The sequence below is a fragment of the Labrus bergylta genome, chromosome 17 (assembly GCF_963930695.1).
Source record: "Labrus bergylta chromosome 17, fLabBer1.1, whole genome shotgun sequence".
In the NCBI taxonomy this organism is placed as follows: domain Eukaryota; kingdom Metazoa; phylum Chordata; class Actinopteri; order Labriformes; family Labridae; genus Labrus; species Labrus bergylta.
Genome location: NC_089211.1, coordinates 4,304,980 through 4,326,892, shown reverse-complemented (window position 1 = coordinate 4,326,892; position 21,913 = coordinate 4,304,980). Strand labels below are relative to the sequence as shown.

The 21,913-nt window shown below is 38.5% G+C and overlaps 1 protein-coding gene across 1 annotated transcript in view; it reads left to right on the top strand.

The window, feature by feature from the left end:
* Nucleotides 1-21,913, top strand: part of cacna1bb (calcium channel, voltage-dependent, N type, alpha 1B subunit, b) — a 157,221-nt gene that overhangs the window by 50,942 nt on the left and 84,366 nt on the right. Inside the window, exons 3-5 of the mRNA XM_065965499.1 lie at nt 5,974-6,065; nt 6,799-6,951; nt 11,656-11,843. Coding sequence (XP_065821571.1) covers nt 5,974-6,065; nt 6,799-6,951; nt 11,656-11,843 — 433 coding nt within the window. The remainder of the gene's footprint in view (nt 1-5,973; nt 6,066-6,798; nt 6,952-11,655; nt 11,844-21,913) is intronic.

Here is a 21,913-nt window from a genome sequence, read left to right as displayed (position 1 = left end):
AAGACGCTTAAAAAAGCGCCTCACAGACTTTTTGATACAAGTTTTTTTTCCAGGCACACATTCGCGACCCACTGAAAATGGCTCCCCGACCTATGGTCCCGACCCACCATTTGAGAACCACTGGGCTAGGGGTCTGCTGAGGCATGACACAATGTAAAAAGAAAAGACGGCTGGTAGTAGACGAAGAGACAGATTCCACAATACAAATCTATAACAAGAATATTTGGCTTCATATCAATTCTACATGTGTATATGTATAGATTGGACAGAATCCTTCATCAACAAAAGAGTGGAGAATGACACGGGTCGTATGCATACAGTCTATGGTAGTGCACAGATCACAGAGAATAAACATCATTCACCACCAGTCATGAGCCAGTTTTGTTTAAATGTGGTGAGGCAGGCAGACAGTCTGAAACCAGCTGGGAGTCTTCAGACACACAGGCAAGCAGTTATTCAGTTTTCAGCACCATGTTCTCTCATGTGTCCCATGGGAGCTCCCGTCTCTTCTTACTGGGATGTGTGAAAAACTCAATCACAGCCCTCGGCCCCCAGCTGTGCAGGGTTGCAGTAATTAAACTACATCACTCAGCCTCACGAGAGGGCTGTGTTTCTCCGTTTTCCTCTCTTTTTCTCAGCTACACCTTTCTCTGTAAGTCCACCTCCAGGTTCTTTTTTTGTTCCTTTAATGCTGTTATGACACACTGTCACTTCCTTAGAATATCGGTAATAGTTTTACATTTTTGGTTTTGATTGTTACTCTTTCTTCTTTAATAAATCTCTACATTTTACGAATCCACAATGATTTGATTTACACTTTGTTTTGTGTGTGTGTAGATTAATCAGAAGATACAATGTGTTACTTGGTGAGCTTTAGACGTACTACTGGGTGGATTTATTTCTGGTTTTTGCCAAGGACAGAAATAGGGAAGCTGTTCTGCCCTGGTCCTGTACCAAGTCTTTTAATGATATGCCAAGCTAAATGGTTTCTGGTCTGAGCTACACTTAATGTACAGACAAAAGAACGATATCAATCTCTATAAGAACTGTATAGATCGATCTGTGGAAACAAACGGGAGTGACCTACCTGGGAGTGATAACCAGCTACACAAGTCCCAATTATTCTAATTTTTTTAAATTTTGCGTGAGGAACAAAAATGAAGTGAAGTGAAGGGTGCATTCCCTCCTACAGATTGTATTGAGCAGCATGAATCACTCTAATCTCTCTGTATTGTTCTGCCATTGTTTCTTTAAGGTAAAATCAGTTCAGCTTCTGTTTATATTCCACCGATGAAAGCTGAATCACATCAACCAGATATGTATTCGATTAACCACACAGGAAATCTGGACACCTTTATGGAAAAAATGCACGCACCTATACAAATTGTGTATTTCTTTTTTTCTTGAATAAGTAAGAATCTACCTGCCCAAACCTTCTAAGAATAATGTGTTTGATTGTGTGTGTGTGTGTGTGTGTGTGTGTGTGTGTGTGTGTGTGTGTGTGTGTGGGGGGGGGGGGGGGGGGGGGAATAAACAGGGAAAACGGCTTGTGGCTCTGTGTGTGTGAGTGAGTGACAGACGATAAAATCATCCTCCATATTTCCTATCCAAGTGTCTGGCGCCCACATAAATATATTGCTGTGATGATAAAGGGATATTAAAAGTCATAGTTTCTTCTTCAGCCAGCTCCTTGCCCGACTCTCTGTCTACATAGCCATCAGATCATCCCTCACACACACACACACACACGCATGTGCACACTTTGCAGAACAAAGTGAGTTATTGATTGTGGAGGACATAAAAACATCACAGAGGGATGATTCATATTTTTATATCCTCTTTTCATTCTTTTCCTCAGGTCACTGGGGCTTTATGTACTGTGAATAGACTAGTCCAGTTTCTCCATTATCATTGTAGCCATTATTCAGGTATTTTAAACGAGTTAGCAAAAGTATCCTTGTGATGGGTGGAGCTGGTGGAGCCACGTTAATGATCTAATCTAATAAAACAATCCTCCTCTTATTTTACCATGTTTGGTTCAAACCTTTGCCAGCTACTCAGTGAGCAGTGAGGCAACCAGTATAGAGGGTACAGGTGGTGGGACACAGTTCTTCTTAATAACTATAAAAATAGACTTGAGGGTCACGAGATACACACACTGTTCATGAGCTGCAGTTATAGCTGCTGAAAGTAAACACTGCTGAAATCTACAGCCCACACTTGTTACGACAGCGTTAACAAGCACCAAGAGGACGTGCCTCACATAACCTGGCTCCTGTCTTGATAAGCCTTCTGATATTACCTGTGATAGCAGCTTTTGGTGCTTGGGCAGGTGACACTCAGACTCTGCATGCAGCATGTCAGTAGTCCACTATGTGATCTGATGATAGTCTGCTGCACTAATATGATATAAGATGGAATTCTTTGCAGGTTAGTCATGGAAACAAGAAGATTGTGTATGTTCTTTCTGCATTAAGCCACACTGACATAGTAGCATGTAATGTTTCATTATTAATGAAGCCAGCAGCAGAAGGCGAGAAACTGTTCTTGTGGTGTAAGGTTTTGGTCCTGATGGACAGCAGTCTCTTCCAAGAGGGGAGGGTCTTAAATAGTCTGTGTCAAGGGTTAGAGGGGTCGGCCACAATCTTACCTGCAAGGTGGAGTCAGGTGTGTTCAGCTGGGAGAGCTTGTCCTAGAGCAGAGCTGGGTTTATTGTGTTGAAAGCAGACCTGAGTTCCTCCAACTGGATCCTGCCGTAGGTTCCCAGCTGAGTCAAGACGCTTTAGGATAAAAGAAGGTGGTCAGGTTGACGGCGTCGTCTACAGACCGGTTAGCTCTGTAAGCGAACTGCAGGGGGTCCAGGTCAGGAGAGGGTCTGTGATGTCTTTGAGGTGGCATGATACAATGTGTTATTGGATACTGAGGGCTTCAACAGTTGTGTCTCATGCTTGTGTGGATGATGATTTGTGACTGCAAGAAGACTTGTCCTCTACATACTGATTCACAGTGCTCCTCCACATGTCTTCATCATGTCATCCCTCAGCTCATACCTTGTACTTTAAGGATCGCTCCTCACATTGTTTATTTTCTGATTGTGAGTCTTAATATGCAAGTGGAGAAATGAGAACATTCATAAAAAGGGACATTCAAAAATCCTTCAATGTCTGAGAATTAGATCACTGTAGCGCCTGTGCATAAAATATATAAAACTCTATATTGAATATACTTAAACAGGCACTTTCATCCCAGCAGACTGATTTCACCCATAATGATAATTTCATAAAGCACAGTAGTGCTTCATTGGTTACCATGCCAACTTGCAACAGGGAGTATTGAGTGAGTTTTCTTGTTGTCTTCATCCTCTTTCTTTATTTGTGTGTGTGTGCATCTGTGTTACTGTTTCTGTGCATGTGTGCTGGATTTTTTTCAGTCAGCCATTACTGATGAGTGTGCGCTCCCCTCTACATAAAAGCTATTGTACCCTTGAGGATTTTCCGTCTGCTTTGGGGCTTCCAACGGTACTTAACTGAGAGGTTTAAAAACCAAACCCATTTGGGATGTTATAAATAATATCACTTATTCTCAAATGTTTTATAGAAAACACACCATGAATACAGCTTCCACTAAATAAAGGCAAATGCTGTGTTTTCTTTCAAAATTGGTATGTTTTGGGTTGTACTTTGTCAATGATTCAGATAAGAGGTTATTGTAGGACACATTTTGTAAATAATTTTTGATTAGTTAAGACTTTTTTATTAGATGTTTAGAATATCGTTACTTAAAAATATGTCAAAATATTTTTGTTACATCCAAATAAATACAAAGAATCTTATCAGATGGCAAAGATGGTACTTATAAAGAACAAATGAATCAATTGCTTATTAGTGTGTCATGCATATCACTATTAACTATTTTTCATATACAGATCAAGCATGCAGTGTCTCATCATCTGCTATCTGTCTGTCTGTATCACATTTAGGTATGCTGTGTGATCAGACCAACTTGTTATAAGACTTGTATGGTTGCTTCTGATAGGGCAGTGAGAACTTCAGTGTCACAGTGAATATGATCCAAGCAGTCAAACTGGCTGTAGTACATTTAGCATAATATCCAGGGATGTGTTCAGACATTTTGGGCTGGAACTAGACGACCTAGTCAACCTCCACCATGGACTATGATTTTATCTGATCTTGTGCATTAAACACATACTTACATTAATAAAACAAAACTGATATTGAGCGTCCCTGTTTTATACATTATGACCATAGCCCATAAGAGTGTCTCATCGCATATTGGACTTAGATGAAAAGTTTGAGGAGAGATGCACTTTTTTCAGTTCAGATCCAGATGTACAGATACCGATACTGATTCTAATATATATTTTTTAAATAAATAATAATTATTAGTGTCATTGTTGTTGTTGGTATTATGTGTAAGGCTACACAAAGCTGTAGTAAACCCAGCATTGCATTGTGCTGGCTTCACATACAAACAGGAAGCAGCAACAACTGTCAGGTTTTCAAATTAAATATTTTAAACTGAAGTGCAAGATTTGTACTTTTATGATATAGAAGGATCTGTTCCATATTGTATGAACGTTATGATGATGATTTGTGGGCACTTGCGGATCAGCCTGACAGTATCGTTTTGATCGGTGACTTGGGTTGGTGTCGTCAGTCGGATATCCAATGTGTAAATTCTGTCAATATTGGTCCTGATACCGTTTTTAGATCTGTCCCATCTTTAAGTTTGAGCCTTGTGTTTACAAGTGAAATATTATAATGGACCCACACACCGATATACTAATGTAGAGAATGTGAATACTTCAATCTTGGATTCCGGCTCTAATCCGCTGTCAGTAGAGGTTGAATTAACCCCTTCTTTTAATTAAATAAATAAATGTATTTTATATTTCTCCTCCTCGTTTCCTTCATGAAATCTCTCTGTTTCTCTCTTTCTTAGCCTTGAGCATGTTTTTTCCCCCCCTGTGTTTCAGTGGAGCACTTAAGACTCCCCCTCTGTGTACCGCCTGTAATGAGGGCTGCCAGCTGTGGCTCAATGGCTGGAGCACTTAGACACAGACAGACACACACACACACACACACACACACACACACACACACACACACACACACACACACATATGTACACACATACACACACATGGATCTGCCAGAGTGTCACTCCTCCACTTGTAGGTTAAGGCAGATATTAGACACATATGTAGTCCAGCTGTAGGATGTGTGTTTGTGACGGAAATAAAGATAAGTGTGATACTTCTGAAAGATTTCTGTGTGAAGATATTGCACTGGAGGAACAAACTATTTGAAGACATCACTTTTCACTTTTGGGTCTCAGGGTCTTTGAAAAATAATTTCTGATACTTGAATGTCTTATGTTAGCCAATCTACAGACAATGAGATGGTTCATTTTTAAGGAATCAATGCTTCTCATGATTCCTTTGAAATACATTTATATTTTAAGTCTTTTTACTGTCACAAATAGTGCAGAAGTGGTTATCAAGTGTACTATGTACTCATAGTAAAATAGTCAGCATTATTATTTTTGATTGTTGGGTAAGTATAACGAGCAGTTTGAAGAAACTTTGGGATCATACCATTTCACAGTTGTGAATCACAAGAGGTTTAGATTATTGATCAATGCATATAGTGAATTATGAATTATGACATCACGCAGAGAAGAACATACAGGTTGTAGTTTCAGCCTTTGTCTTCATTTGATTAAAATCAGGAAGAGGATTACAACAAACTACATTTCTCTCAACATATTGGGTTATTAAGAAAAATGAAAAAGATACAATGATTCCCTTCTACTTGTTATTGGCATCCTGAGTTAAAGATGCATACTCGATGTGTAGCGTATTGGACTGAAATGTTATGAGAAGCTATGTTATCAGTGCTACAGAGGAATACTGGCTGCTAACTGGATGTTTGTGTCTGTGTGTCTTCACAGGATCCTGGCCAAAGTGGGTTCAGACTTTGACCTGCGAACACTGCGAGCTGTGAGAGTGCTGAGGCCCCTGAAACTTGTGTCAGGAATCCCCAGTGAGTCTCTCTGTCAATATAATAAAAAAACAAACTTCTGGAAAGTCATCGTCCAGTTTGTTACTCGGCTGTGATTTGAGCTTTGTGAGAAAATGTCAGTTTTATGTTCTTCATGTTCTTTGTTCTTTGCTTTGATATTCTGTTATATTCTTTAATTATCTCTCATATATACAGCAATATTTTATCTTTTATTCTCTTTATCATTTATAAATGATGTATTATTGTAACATGTCTAGCCTTATATGAGTAATTATCATAGCAGATAAAGAGTTTATTTACAAAAGCAGATAACTTAGTTTTTATAAATTCTCATAAACCTTTTTCTTTTTATCGATTGCTCCAGATATGATCACTCAGACTGACGTTTGGTGGCTTTGACCCAGTTTTACAGAGGCTCTATTGTTTTTTTTCACATCAGAAATCATCTCTATTTAAAGTGATAATTAAACTACTAAACGTCCAGCTTTGATTTGGACCATCTTTTCTTTAGGAGAATAATACAACACTAACATTTTAAATTGCTTAGACCTTGGAGTTTTTAAAAATGATAAAAAAGAAGGGAGATTGTGCACAAATTATAAGCATTCAGATGATCAATCCTCCTAAGTGATAAAAAAAACAAGTCTAAGTGATAGAAAATAAGGCCCAGGTTGAGATAAAGTGTGAACTCTGTGTTTTCCTCTTCATGTAGTTGACTGAGCCCTGCTAACACTTTGTTCTCTCTTTCTCCCAGGTCTCCAGGTGGTGTTGAAGTCTATAATGAAAGCCATGGTTCCTCTGCTTCAGATCGGCCTGCTGCTCTTCTTCGCCATTGTCATGTTTGCCATCATCGGGGTGGAGTTCTACATGGGGAAATTCCACACCACCTGCTTCCGGATAGACACTGGTGAGAGCAACAGATTGACTGAGGCGTGTTTGTACAACAACACTGAATCATCAGCCGAGTTTGCGCCAGGAAAAGTTTTCTCTCTTTTCCCCTCAGCTGTTTTCCTGTGTTGGTTATGGATGAAAACATATATTACATTACATATTCATGCAGACGCACTTGAATAATTCATGCGTTTTGTGGGCACACGCAGCTTATGAGAAGCCTAGCTTTACATTCACAGGGCTCGCAGGAAGTGAGCCTATATCAACCTAACAAACAGGTCTACAGCAGAAACTCTGACAGCCATTTTTCACATCTTGATTTTGACAAGTGGTTTTCACAGTCTTCAGGTTTGAGTGATAGCTTCTGTTTGAAACTCAATAGGGATTATTATGTACTTGGACTCCTGATCGAATTCTACCTCAGATGGTGCTAATGAGGTTCCAGGGTACTGCTTCTGTCTTCGTTTCTGTTTCAGATGTGTGAGTTGGTGAAGCTATAAAAGCAGTTATACCTGACAAGGCAGTCTGGCTGTGCAAATGGGAGTTTAACAGCTCTCCATTACAGTGGACAATGTTACTTCAATCTTACTACTTTCAATACCTAATACAGTTTCAGGCTTTTGAGGCATCCTTTTTTATTAACTGAAACACTACCTTAAATTTAACCCTTGAAACTTCCTACACATGTAATCAAACACAAATAAATTTAAATTTGAACAATTCTGCAATTCATAACCCCGCAATATAATATAACTTATGAGCGAAACATTTTAAAAAAACAAAATTCTCTTGAAGAATCCTGACGAGGTCAAAGTAATTTTGTGCTGATCTAAGGGGAAATTATAGAGGTTTTAATCTGTTTCACCTTTACTTCATTCTAATTAAGATGTAGAATAAACCTCCGGGCCTACAGGTGACTGTTCCTAAGTCAGATTTAAAATTAGCTCAAATGAGCAGTTGTAGTTCATAAATTAAAGGGAGGAACATTGTACCAACTTTTAGAATAGTTTTCCAGCTCATTCATCAATATTTACTTAATTTAGAATTGAATTTAAACTAGACACCTGGGGTTCATGATCAGACTCACACTACAACATCCTTTTCAAGAATCTTCTAATAAACACAAGTTATATCGGATCCTCAAGAAACCATAAGAGCTGTGTTAAGAGCAGTGCAGACCTAACTGAAGAGCCACTCTGTCATCTTGGTAATAATGGTTTAAGGATTGTAAAATGTATTTTTTACCACTTGAAATGGTTGATGATTGTTGGGTACAATAATAAACAATTAGGTCTCAATATCATGACCACCAACAAACATAGAAACCTCAGAGGATAGGATAGGTTAATACTTTATTGATCTCCAGAGGGGAAATTCGGGCATTGCAGCAGCAAGACAGAGAAAGAAGTAATACAAAATTCACAGGATAGATAAGATAAATACAGATAGAAACAACAATAGGATGTATATACAAAAGAATATAAATAGTTAAACAATACAGGACAATTACGAATTATGTGTAGTGGATGTCAAGTTAAAGTGACCAGTGATGATATAAAGTGACTTGTGTGATCAAAAAGTTTAGGGTTATGTAAACAGCAGTAAAAGAGCAGTATGATATTACGATCTAAAGAATAACAGTGCAGTTATACAAAATCAAATATAACATAGTAACATACATGTCATTTTGAAAGAAAAATATTTTTTAACACAATCAGTGACCATTGGAGCTTCACGAGTCTGCTAAATTGCATTTTGTATGTCATTGAAAAGAATTTGAAAGCAATGACTGTCTCACGTTTAAGAATTCACAGTTAGGCATTTGCATTTTCATTATCAGCCTGCCTTCATCGGGGTTTTCCAAAGACTGATGTCTGAAAATGTTGGATAAACTAAAATGGTATTTTAAGTGTTTTAAATGTAATAAAAAAAAGTCGAACACATAACCACTGGTAAAAAGTTTACTGTACATGACATAAGCCCCCAGTTCATTCTCTACGATGTAAAACTAAAGCGGAGGGAGGAAGAGGGTAAGAAAAGCCTCCTCCCCTATTGTGTGTGTGTGTTATCAGAAATGTGTTTGCTGCTGTGCTGTGTCAAAGCCAGGTTACTGTGACAGTATTATTATTACACTACAACATTACAGTAATTTTAGAAAACATTGAGACTGCTCAGCTTAAATTATCCATTGTGTAATGTAGTGATAAAAATTATAATAGGGCTTTATTCCCCGCTGCTGTGCTGTCAGATAATGTGAAGGCGTCACATGTTGCGTGTGTGTGTGTGTGTGTGTGTGTGTGTGTGTGTGTGCGTGCGTGCGTGCGTGCGTGCGTGCGCGTGCTTCATCCCACTCAGGGTGCTGGTAGTGGTGTGAGCAGATGTGACAGCCTGCTAATGTACAATACATGTGTTATTGAGCTATTTTAGTCTTTAGTCTTACACAGCAGGGTTTGATTACTCTGAGCAGCATTGGTAAGAATTTTCTACATGAAAGCTGTGGCAGGTTTTTTTCCTTTGTGTGTGTGTGTGTGTGTGTGTGTGTGTGTGTGTGTGTGTGTGTGTGTGTGTGTGTGTGTGTGTGTGTGTGTGTGTGTGTGTGTGTGTGTGTGTGTGTGTGTGTGTGTGTGTGTGTGTGTGTGTGTAATGAACGCGTAATGAATGAGTGAGTCATATGCAGGTTACCTGTCTTAGTATATTTGCATGCTTGTGTTTTTTTAAACGTATTCAACGTACACCATGTTCAAGTCGTCTTGGTCTTCTACCTGGTAACAACTCTTTTTTTTTCTGCTCCTCAATTTTCTTTGCTGCCATTTGGCATGTAATTAAATATAAAACATATTATCATGAGCCATAACTTCTGATTAAATTAAGACAAACACATAAGAGTTTGGAATTTATTAGATTATTAACCAACTCTTCAAAGTCCAAGACTGTTTAAGATCTTCTGAATTTCAATGTGATTACATTGTTCAGTATTGTGATAACAATTTGAAGTGAGATAAAGAAAAACTAAAGAGTGCATATTAAGTATAGTTTTTATGTGTATATGCTGTTCATCATGCTTTTCACAATACCTGTGTCTGCAACATATCCATCCTGTATCCAAAATAAATCCAGTGTTTCTAGCAAATGCTCATATTGCCTTAACAAAAAAATTTGCAACTTATTGAGTAGCCCTGTTTAAAAAAGAGTATTCCCACAGATTTGTTAACATGCACATTAAATTGGATGGCAACATCATCATCAACCTTTATTTAAGTTCTCGGAGAGATCATTGAGGGCGACCCTCATTTGCAATGATGCCGAACAAAATGAGTTGAACAAAAATTTGCTAAAGCGACCATAAGAAATAAAACCAATGAAATAAATTAACTAAAAAATAACATGTCCATTGACCATCATCATAAAAACATAAAAAGTGTATTATGAAACAAATAGCTATTTTCACACCCAAAATATGACATTCACATGAAGTTGTGATCCCTCTTTTTCCTTGTAAATAATCTGATTTCAATTGGAAAGAGACCTGAGGCGTTCCAGTATCCTCCCTGGGACTGAGTCCAGCTGAGTCATCATCTGTCAGTAGAAAGGAAAGGACATATTTTACTGGAGTGACACTGTAGGGATGTGTGCCATGCAGTCTGGCTCTGCAGATCATCGTTAAAACTGGCCACAACTTGTGATCATAGCACACTCCCTCATGAAACACTGGGTGCACAAGGCATCTGTTATACTCAGCACATTTATTCTTTAGTGTGTTCTCCATCTGCTGACATGTGTGCCAGCACATCCTTTAAACAAACTCTCAGCTTCCTCCGTCTACTACCACCATCTCACTGTCACTTCATAAACCATGAAAACTCAACAAATAGATGGGGCACGGATTACTTAACTAGACCACTTACTCACTAAGCTGAGTAAACTTGAGCAAATCCTTTTCAAAACCCTAAAAAACCCTAACCCTGTAGAGTGCATGTGTCTACAAAATGATGGAATCTGCTCACCCCAACTTTCTGCAGACATTTTTTGATTTGAGTGCAATTCCTCTGCTTTATACTCCTTACTAACTCCTTTGGACCAAGCTTGGATTTCATTTTATGTCCTTTTGTCTTGTAAAGGCTAATGTCCTCAAATGTTTAAGGCTTGTAATATGTGCTAAGTAAGGCTAAAAACCCCTGGACACAGCCATGTTTTTCATGTTGGATTATGTAACTGTTGGTGAAAAGGGAACTAACAAATTGGCAGGACCAGATTTTCTGAGGAGAAGGCTGTGTTATTTGCTTCTGGCTGTGTGCTTCAGCTGAGATTTCGAGGCAGGCACTCTGTTGGAGCAGCCCTGTTAAAAGTGCTGGCAAGTCATAGAGCAAAGATCTATATTTACCAGTAAGTCTTTGTACCAACCTTCACCTGTGGACCCGCAGCTTTGTGTAATAACTGACAGAAAGAGGTTGAGCCTTCACCATACATTATGAGGTGAGGAGGTCAATAGCCCTCAATCAGTCAGGGATGACGGGAAACCTGGGAATGTTGCCAGTATGATGAGTAATTGTTATGAGATATGAACAGCGTGAGGGAGCTAGGGAGAAAGATGCAGGACATATTGGCTGCTCTGCTGACCCACATAAAACCTATTTGTTTTACTGAAATTATGCTAAAGATATTGATGTGAATTTGAAAACTCTTTCATGCCATTCCCTTTTTGAAAATGTCTTTCTTTCAGGTGAGAAAGCAGCAGACTGGCCTTGTGGTCTGGAGCCCCCGGCTAGGACCTGTCCAAACGGCACTATATGCAGAGAGTACTGGACTGGACCCAACTTTGGTATCACCAACTTTGACAACATCTTATTTGCAGTGCTGACTGTGTTTCAGTGCATCACCATGGAGGGCTGGGTAGACATCCTCTACAACGTAAGTCCATTCTTTAGAAACATCTTTCAACTAATCAAATTTTCTCAGGTTTCTTTGACCATCTGCTGGGAGTGCCTAGTAAATCCTGTTTGTTTTAGGCTATAAAGCTATTTCCAAACTGATTGGTATGTTATTAGAAAATGACCCTTAATGATCATGGGGACCCCTTGTCAAGTTATTTCATGCTACCAATAGGTAAAATTTTCCAACAACATGGTGTATGGTAATTGGTCTTACATCTTAAGGACTTGATTTCCATGACATTATATTTTTGATTAGTTGTCTGTTTTCCATTACATTTGAGTATGAAGTCGAATAGTTATTGCAGACCTCCTAACCTTTGAAGCACTCCAGCCTGAAATCTTTGCTAATACCCAAGAAAAATAGGAATTAAATGGTGGAAGTGCCATTAAAAGACTTAAAGACCTCCATGTTCCCCAAAGCCTGAAACCATTTCTCTCTTGGACAAAACACAGGCTTTGTTCTTCTTGCCTACGTATCGTCTTTCCTAATTAACTGATTGCCATTCATTTGTATTAGCACAGTATACACTTAAACCATGAATTATTCATTGAATGAGGGATTTTGTTGAGCAATCACATTCTTTTTCCATCACTCCTGAGTTTAAAATTCAGAAAAAAGACCAACATTTACTCCTGGGAGCTGCCAACCACATATCTGTGACAATTGAGCGGCTCCCCTGGAGAACTGGTTTGTTGCTACAAGGTACCTTTAAGGTAGTTGGTCTTTAGAGTGGAAAGTTTTATTCATTTGTTTACCTTCTCCTACTTTCCGTATTGTTTCATAGATTTTAAGGTGACTGAATCCACGCACAAACCTGCAGACCGTAGAAATTATAATCTTTAACATATGACTATGTATAAGGGGTTGGGGAAAAAACGTTACAGTATATTGTGTGGCAATATTATAAATGTCATGGCCATCACGTATTGGTGTTTTCATTATATTAATATCAAATGTGCTTTTTAGATTTTTAATTGCTGAAGGGGTTGCACAATTCAAGTTGCATTGGACTGAAATATTAACAGTTCAGATTGTGAGGGGCGTGCAGCCTTTTGCAGGGTTTTCCTCTTATCACAGTGTTGGTTAGTCTGTAGGCTTGACTCCCATTGTGTAGAAATAAAAAGACTGAAGTCAGATGAATGGAATGAGAATTTTTCCTCATTTAACAGTTCTTGATTTATTTAATTTTGAGGACGTAAATTGTAGTAAAAAAAAGTCAAATCCTAATCAGCATATCGTGAAATGTTAAAAATCGCAATAATATCGCATTGCGGGGCCTCTGATGTACGTGTTTGTAAGCCAGATGGCTTAGGCAGGAACAGGGGACGGGTAAACAGAGGCCACTTCAAGGTGTAAGGTCTGCATTGGGGTAGCAGCACAGAGAATACACTGTACCTGTCAAGTTCCAGTAATGAATGGTTTGTGTGCAAATAATGTGAATTTGAATGAGATACAGTTTGAGTGTCAGTGTCTTGGTGCAGTCAGCAAAAAAAGAGAACAGAACAGGAAGATAAGACCACACAAGAATGCATTTCAATAGAAGAACGGTGGTCAAGCACATAATAAATACAAAGTTGAGGGGCCTGTGTTCAATCCTGGGCCCTTTGCTATAAGTCATCCCCATTTCCTCCCCTTCCTTTCCTGTCTCTACCCCATGTGTTCTTACCAAAAGTAAAGGCAAAATGTCTTATAGAAAATATTTTGTTACAATCTTTGGCAGGACAAGATGCCAAGTTATTACTGCGGTTTGCTTTGTTTCTCGGACAACTGGGTCAACGAGACACTTGCCCCCAACCCAGGTCTTAGAACTTCTTTGTCCGTCGCCAACCCAAACACTTTTGTTATCTAAATGCCAGCACCTCTCTGGTTTTTTTTTAACAGCATAAAGCATCATAGTGCCTTTTAAAAACACTCAATCCCAGAACAAAAAAAGAAAGACAAGAATCCCTGAAGGACGAGGAATGTCCAGCCAAGCAGAACTAAAAATGTCTGGGCCCGGCCCACATTGACTGTCTTATTCAGAGCTTCTTCTGTCACACTTTTCTTTTCTCTAGCAGATGATGTAATGCAAAATTAAATAACAGCAACACATGTTCGACTGGAAGTACCTTCAAAATAATGACATACACACATTTCAATTAGAAAACATTTAAACATCTTCTGGTTGGAAGATTTTAAAAGAATGGAGTTGTATTTTACGGAGGAAGCCTCTATTTTGTACAATCTGTTTGGTAGAGTTTTTTAGAGTAGGGATGGCAAAAAAAAAAGCTTTTTGATTACTGCTTTAGTAGTTAACTGTCTAAAAAGTTCACGTGGTCTTATCACTCGTGAATGCTTTATGGAAATAAACAACTGACTTAATGAGCTCACACCTCCGATCAAAAAACCCTGATAATTCTGTGAATACTGGTACTACAAAACCTTATCTTAGTTGGAACCACATGTTCTGGAGTCTAGTGGATGTCTTGGATGAAAATCTTGTCATTCAAAACTATTGATAAAGGCGTGGTTAAAGCCTCAAACCAGCTGCTTTTTTTTTAACATCGATCTGTATAATTTGGAAGTTAGGCAAACATGATGAATCACTCAACACTTTATGTCTTGGAAAATGATTCTTGTGATCATGCAGTATTTTATTCTTTTAACTCCATTCCTCATTGTTACTCTTCCCCTTTTGTTCCCTAAACTGTTCAACTTTTCCTTTTCCTGGTCTCACCCTGTGTTTCGTCTTCTCCTTACCTGGGAGACAGTAGTTAACTGAAACTATAGAGTGAGCCACTTGCACAGCCATATTTCCCTTTTCATCTTCTTGCTCTTTTTCCTTGTTCGAATCTCCTGTAGCGTTCTCTGGCTCATTATCCTAAGCGCTGCAGACTCACACTGCTGTGATCGGAGAATGCCTTTTCGCTCAGCTGGTAGTTTTTTCTTTGTATTTCTGCCTTTTCTTTTCCGTCTGCTCAAAGTCAAATCTTTTGATCCACTTCTTATTTTTTGCTGCAATCTTTTTGTGAAGTTTCCAATGCCATATTTCTTCCTGCCCTTTCTATCCAGTCCTCTCTCTTTTCCCTTTTTGCACAATAGGAGAGATATTCAATTACATTTCTTTGTTTCTCCAACCCATAAGACCACAATGTTCTTTTGTTCCTACCCTCCTATATGACCTACAGGACCTACACGTCCTCAGATCTGCATGTGTTCATACTTGACGAACATAAGGAAGTAGTGGTTAAATGTCATAGTCAGCAAATGGTTTAGGAACAAAAACTACTTAATAGGGTAACGGCCCCAAAACTTCTTGGACTTCATTTAATTTTTCACTTATTTTATCTTATTTCCCCCTCCCTTTTGTCCTTGTAATGTATCCCTTAATCATCAGAATGCAGTCCGACACGCTGCACGCCTTTTGATTTTTGGGTCTTTATTGTCCGATAATGCATCAGAGTTTGTTGGGCTAACATTTTTGGTGGGTAAGAACCTGTTATACTTGCAGATTGGATTGTCATTGTTTTTAAAGGAACCCTCTATAATGGAATGACACTTTTCTTTTTACTCATTTTGATGGACAGTGCTTCCTGAAAGCACATGTATTCAACTATCTAAGCAAGGCCGAAATGTTCTACATATTTTCCCCAAAGAATAAGCGATCAAAAGAAACCATGAAGCAGAAAACTATGTCAACATGATGTCATGGAGAAGAGCCATAAGTGTTTTTGTGTAAATGCAGTGAAGCGTGCATTCATGTACGCATTAATATCTATATTAAATTCTACACATGTGGACACAATCCTGCGCCAAAGGAAGGGGGAGGGTGAAGCCAGAATAGCATCCCGGCAAGGACTCTATTCTCTGGATTATATACCATCCTATAACCCAGCGTTAACCCTACAGATTGATGACTGTGCTACTTCTGCCCCGAGGGAGATCACTCAGACCGTCTTCTCTAATCGTTCAAAAGAACATGCAGAGTACCTCGCCCCATCCCATCCGTCATTACCATCCAGCTTCTCCTCTTCTTCTTCTCTCTGCCCCGCCCCATCCCCCTTCCAGGGAGGCAACGTCCAAGGATCCTGTAGTCTCATAACAGCTGATATAGCGGAACAAAACACTACAGTCTGCCATTATATTCCTCAGCTGGAGGGATTTGTGACAACAAGGGTGCATTCAGACCCACAATAGCCCTCTGATGGCGCGAGTTGTTGTTACAGGTGCTACTGAGAAGAAGAATGAAAAACCAGGAACACCCATTGAATACTCTTTTAAACTGAAAGACACTTTAATTTTTGATCCGTAAAGGTTAAATATTTAAAATACTGCTCAGAGTCCTGAAATAACTACTTTAATGAGCATGATGCAAACTCTGTGTAAAGCCAAGAGGCGACGACTAGGTTTGACATTAAGAGCGTCTTTCAATGAATCCATCTCACTGGTACATTGACACAGAGGGCTCTAAAAATACAGAGTCTCTGTCAAACAAATATGTAATATGATGAAATGTCGAAATGTCAGGCAATGCACTGCTTAAGTAAATATATTCATTTAGAGATAAAGTGATTGCTGCCGTTTCTTCAGAGTTACAAAATCCTTTCACATTATATTAACCTCTTTATTTCTTAGTTATTATGCAGCTGTGTTAAACACTTGATTCTCATTGGCCAATTACGCATAGCAATGATCTGCTATCCCTCGATAGATCACCATGATTAAGAAGAACAAACCTTTACGAAGAAAAGCAGACGGATGCTCTTCTCACAGACTCTGTAGGATGTAATCATATCCATCCGTAGAAGGAAGTTGGGATAATTTGATATGGGTCTATTTTCTGTGGGAAAAGGAGGAAGGAGAGGAAAACATTTCAAGAAAGATGCTAAAAGACACAAGTGAAGATGACACATTAAGTTAGCATGGTAACGATAGGTTAGACTCTTAAAAGAAAAGAAAATGTCACCAGACTCCGTGACAGGGGAGAAAAACTCAACCAGGTGCTGCACTGATTCATGTGGATCTGTTCACCTCGTCTCACATCAACATCAGTGGAAAGGTTTAATGTGAGTAATAACAGAGCAAATACTTCTTCTTAGATATGAATAGAATAGAATAAAAAAGTGTATTTATAAAGCACATTTCATTACAGGTAAGCTCATTGTGCTAATTAAATAGATAAAAAAATACATACATCCAATGCACATCAGAGACATCGTATAGCAATCAAACAAAAAAATTAATACTGTACGTACAACCAATGACACAAGTGACAACATTTACACACATGCATACACAGAAAGTAACCATTCGTATGCTTGGAAGTCCCTCTCCGGACTTTGATCTAATTCTAAATTAGTGTTAAAGAGTACTTAAAGAGACGATTAGAAAATGCCATCACAATCATACATGTGATGTATATTCAACACAGTTATTGTAATCAAGGAGGATGATACTTAATTTGGACAGAATGCCAACCCAAGCCCTTTCACAACGTGCTGTCCAAGCCTTTGAACAAAGTGACAATATCTGGGAAGGAGAGCACATCACCAAACTGAGCCAACACTCCTTGATGTTTTAATCATGAACAGAGCACAGGAAGAGGAAAGGCAGCGCAGCGCTTATGCTAATGATCATGATGTTGCCAGCTGTTGCAGAGCTGTGCATTTGACTTGAGCAAAGTATCCTCCCATCAGTGTCAACTTTAGCAGCTAAACCGTGCAGTGGATGCTGCTGATATCCAACTCCAGAACGTCAGAGGACAGATTATTGTGGAGTATGTCTCCATAGATCCATGCAGGGAAAAATAATAAGCATAATCCTGGAATTTCTTTCCTTTTTATTCCCTCCCATACATCCACTCAAAGGCACAATTTGCAACATTCTGAATATTAATGTAGCAAAAATCAAATATACACGATGTAAATATCTTTACGAGTAATGACTTCCTAAAAAAATTGAGTGGATTAAAACTCCCTTTCGATTTGTTTTAATCGGGTCTGTATTCACATGGACGGGATAGCACTTCCTTTAGATTGTTTATGTTTCACTCAGAGGCTCAAACATGTTTCATACGTGTCTTTTTTTCCCGAGTGAACCACTTCCTCTCCAACTGTAAGCCCTGCCACCACATGGGGGAAGAGAGATGGATGGTGTCTAGATGCATTTTAACAAAGTGTCATCGTAAGAGAACAATAGAAGGAGAACCAACAAACTTCCCATGCCTTCTATGGCCTTCAAAGACAAACATATAACAACTGAATCTACTTTGAGATTCATATTATTACTTGAAATTGATCACAGTCTTATTTTGAACGCTGGGGAAGGGGAAGTGTGGAGAGAGGAGCTGAGGAATAAAGGAGGTGTGCCTAAATAGAGAATTGTTTTGATCTGAAAATCTACTGCCGCGTTAGTAAGCCTTTAAGTGATCCAGTTTGTGTTCAAGGTAAAAACTGGACAACTAAGAAGACGGATTACTGAAGGCTTTTTCATACATGTCTTTCCCTGTTGCATATTCTTTTTTCTTTGTAAGGATCTAAATAGCTTTTGGAAACAAACAGACCCATCATATCGTCATCATCATCATTATCAAGCGCAAAACATTGTTCACCTTCATTTTCACCTTCAGATCCAATTTTAGATATTGCTGTGTGTTATCAGCATCCTGCAGCAACTAGATCATATCTAGCATTTTAATTTGGAAGTTATGCTCTTGAAAACACGTGGAGACTCTTTATGCCGGGTTTTGATCAAAGTAAGGGGTCAATTTGGGGATTTGGTTAAAAATTACAAATTAAATTCAGGGAGAGATCTTGACATGTCATTGTAGGAAACAGGTAATGAACAGTTGTTTTATTTTGTTTACTCATCACAAAAAGATCATAACTCACATGCTTCTAAAGGTCATGTCGGGTAACATCAATTCAAATGTAATTTTATGAATGTGGATTATTGGCAAAGACATTCTATAAAAAAAAATTCTTCTGAAAAATATGGAAAATTCAACTATTGTTGACCTTACCTCTAACCTCAACCTAACATTTTTTTGTGCAAAAAAAAAAAGGGAAAATCCTAAAAGGGAAAATCAACATATTTTACACAGCCTGATTACAGTTACTGAGGAGTAGTGGTGAACATGAGAGAAAACAATGCTTGAATAATAATAAGGTGACCTCACTTAATGCAGGGTATGAGAATGAAGTATGAGAATGTACTTATTGCAGAATAGGTATTTTAAGACGCTGTTAACGATTAACAGTAAACAAGGTACTTGTGCAAGCTCAGAAAATGTTCATTATTTGTGGAGTATAATGAGGGAACTGTAAGCCTGCTGCTGAATATGCATCATAGTCTCAGTTTGTTATCTTAGTGATGCACTATTCATGAAATGAATGAGCTTCAATCACTACAGAAACTATTTTACATTTAAAGTGCACACCTAATAATAAATATCCAGAATCACTTATAATAAAATCAGATTTGATCAATAAAAACAGATATAATGCAGATTTTTCTTTTGAAGACAATCAAACCCTTAAAATACAAGGAGCAATACAAATGCGCAATACCAATTAGCCATGATCATTTGCCATGATCAGTCTCTCTCCAGTAGAAATCACATTGATCTACAAACTACAGCACAGAGTTGCATTGATTCACAGTGTAGATGCTGGTTTTGCCCTGAGCCAGTCAGCAGGGAAGTGACACTGTTGCAGCAGCAGGATGTGTGGGTGGTTTCTCAGCGTTGATAATGTGGCAGTCTTTTTTTCATGCCCTGTGATTTTATAACATTTCCTCCATCTCTCCCGGCGAATAACGGCTGCCATCAAATTAGAAGCAACCCTAATTAGCCCTGCTGTGTCATGTTAAGGCTTAACACTGTAAGAAATACTGTCTTTGCTGTTAGCTGTGCCATGTATACCCTGACTTCTAAAACCTTTTTAATCAACTTCCTCAGACAAGTGATAGGGTCATGCACAAGAGCACATTTTGTAAGAATATTGGTAATTACATCTTGCTGAGGTGGTTGTTTGCTGATAATTCACAGGACTCTAAACAATTTTCATTGACATTGATTTCATAAAAGAGGTTAATTCACTAAAGGTTTTCTTCTTACTCTATACTAGAGGTGGGAAAAAAAGATTTATGTAAAAATCGAGATTCTTATCTTCTGAGATTTTAAAAAGATTAATAACTTCCAAAATGTATTTTTCATTTATATTTTTGGCTAGTGCTAAGGCTAGTGCTTTATCTTAGTATAATGCCAAATGGAGCAGCAAGACATCGTATCGTGACCGACCCCAAGCATCTAAATTGAATCGAACTGTGAGACACCCAAAGATTCCCAGCCCTATTGTATACTTGACCCTGTGTGCTCCTCTGGTTGTTCTCTTTCAAACCTACATGGCAGGGGTTTTATAGTGTTTTTTCACAAGGCTGTCCTTTGCTATGCTCCAATCATGTCACACCTTGGGGAACATTAGAAGACCTCATCTAATAAACATGTTTGTGACAGAACCCATTAATCATCACGTTAATTCATAAACCTATGATTTTGTCTCTGTGTATCATTAGCTCTTCTTTTATACATCTCAGCAGTAAACAGGCTTAATTATCCATACAAATGTCATATCACAACCTATAGAGAAGCTATTATCATGGCAAAGAAGAAATAAACGTGATAAGTCAGGACCCTTTTTTCTGACAGTAAACAAACTACTCCTCTGGCTAACTCTGCTAAACTGGGCTTTTTTCTTTTTTTTTTTTTACAAATTATTTTCATCAGCTACATCATGTGTCCACTCAACTTAATGTTATCACCCCCACCCCCTCTTTTCCCTTTTAACAGATTTCAGCTTCTCCCCTGATGAACGGTTTGTAACTGTGCATGTCACAAATAGACTACCCAGTTCCTCATTGACCCAACGTCAACTCCTCTAATGAATTCACGTCTCCCTCTTCTCTGTCATAGAAAAATATTGGAACTGACCTGGGGGACAGAAAATACCACAGGCAAATTTCTAATCTTTGGTCTTCTGCCAAAGTCCTTGATGAAGGCAAAACGTAGTACGGAAACAGACCTGGCAAGGATTTACAATTCAAATTCAATTTAATACAGTCCAACCCTGGTCGATTTCACCGTGTCAAAATCTTCCGTTGAACTGCTTAGAAACGGCATTCATTGTATGAAATCGTCCCGATCTTTTTCATCAAATCTAACCAAACCGAACTAGACTGGATTGAACAGACCAGGCAGTATTGTATTGTATGGTATTGTAATATATCGTATTGTATCCTGTAATATCGTATCCATTCACAGTTTTAGGTCTCCTACATCTCTCTTTTCTCATGGTGGCCCCCAGGGCTCAGTCCTTCAACCACTCATTTTCATTATTTACATACGTAACATACTATGTTAAATCCTTTAACTCTATCTTCTGATTAAATACAAACATCCCCAAACTATGCCCTGTCTATTCTAATCTGTTGCAGATCCTCTCTTTCAGGCCTTTATTGCATCCCAACTAGAATAAAATCTTTCTCCTTGTGTCGCCAATTTACATACCAACATGCTCACAGTGTCCCTCTGATAACCATATACTCTCCAATCCAACCCCAGGCTGAACATTATTGGTGACAGAGCTTTCAACGTGGCTGGGCGTAACCTCTTGAATGCCTTCCCATCAGTGCAAATGTGTTGCTCTTTTAAGTAGCATGTTAATACATGACAACAATTAAGGGTGTTACCGGCATCTCTCACTTTAATACGCTGTTACTTAATCAAATGTAATAGAGATGGAGGATTTGATAACACATTTCTGGCAACTTTAACATTGTTAAATTAATATTATTCATAAAAAGAAAAAAGTAAACCTATGATCTTCCTCATAGGTTAAATCCTGCATTGTGACATACCTTAGTTGAGTGATTTTGTGTTGAAGATGATTGGGATTACTACCACCTTTTCCTCTCACTTGATTTGAGCAGTGTGAGCCACAGAGACAGGTGCACCTCGACCTTGTCAGCTTGACGTCCTGTGCTGTCAGGACTGTCATGGTTCTTGTCAA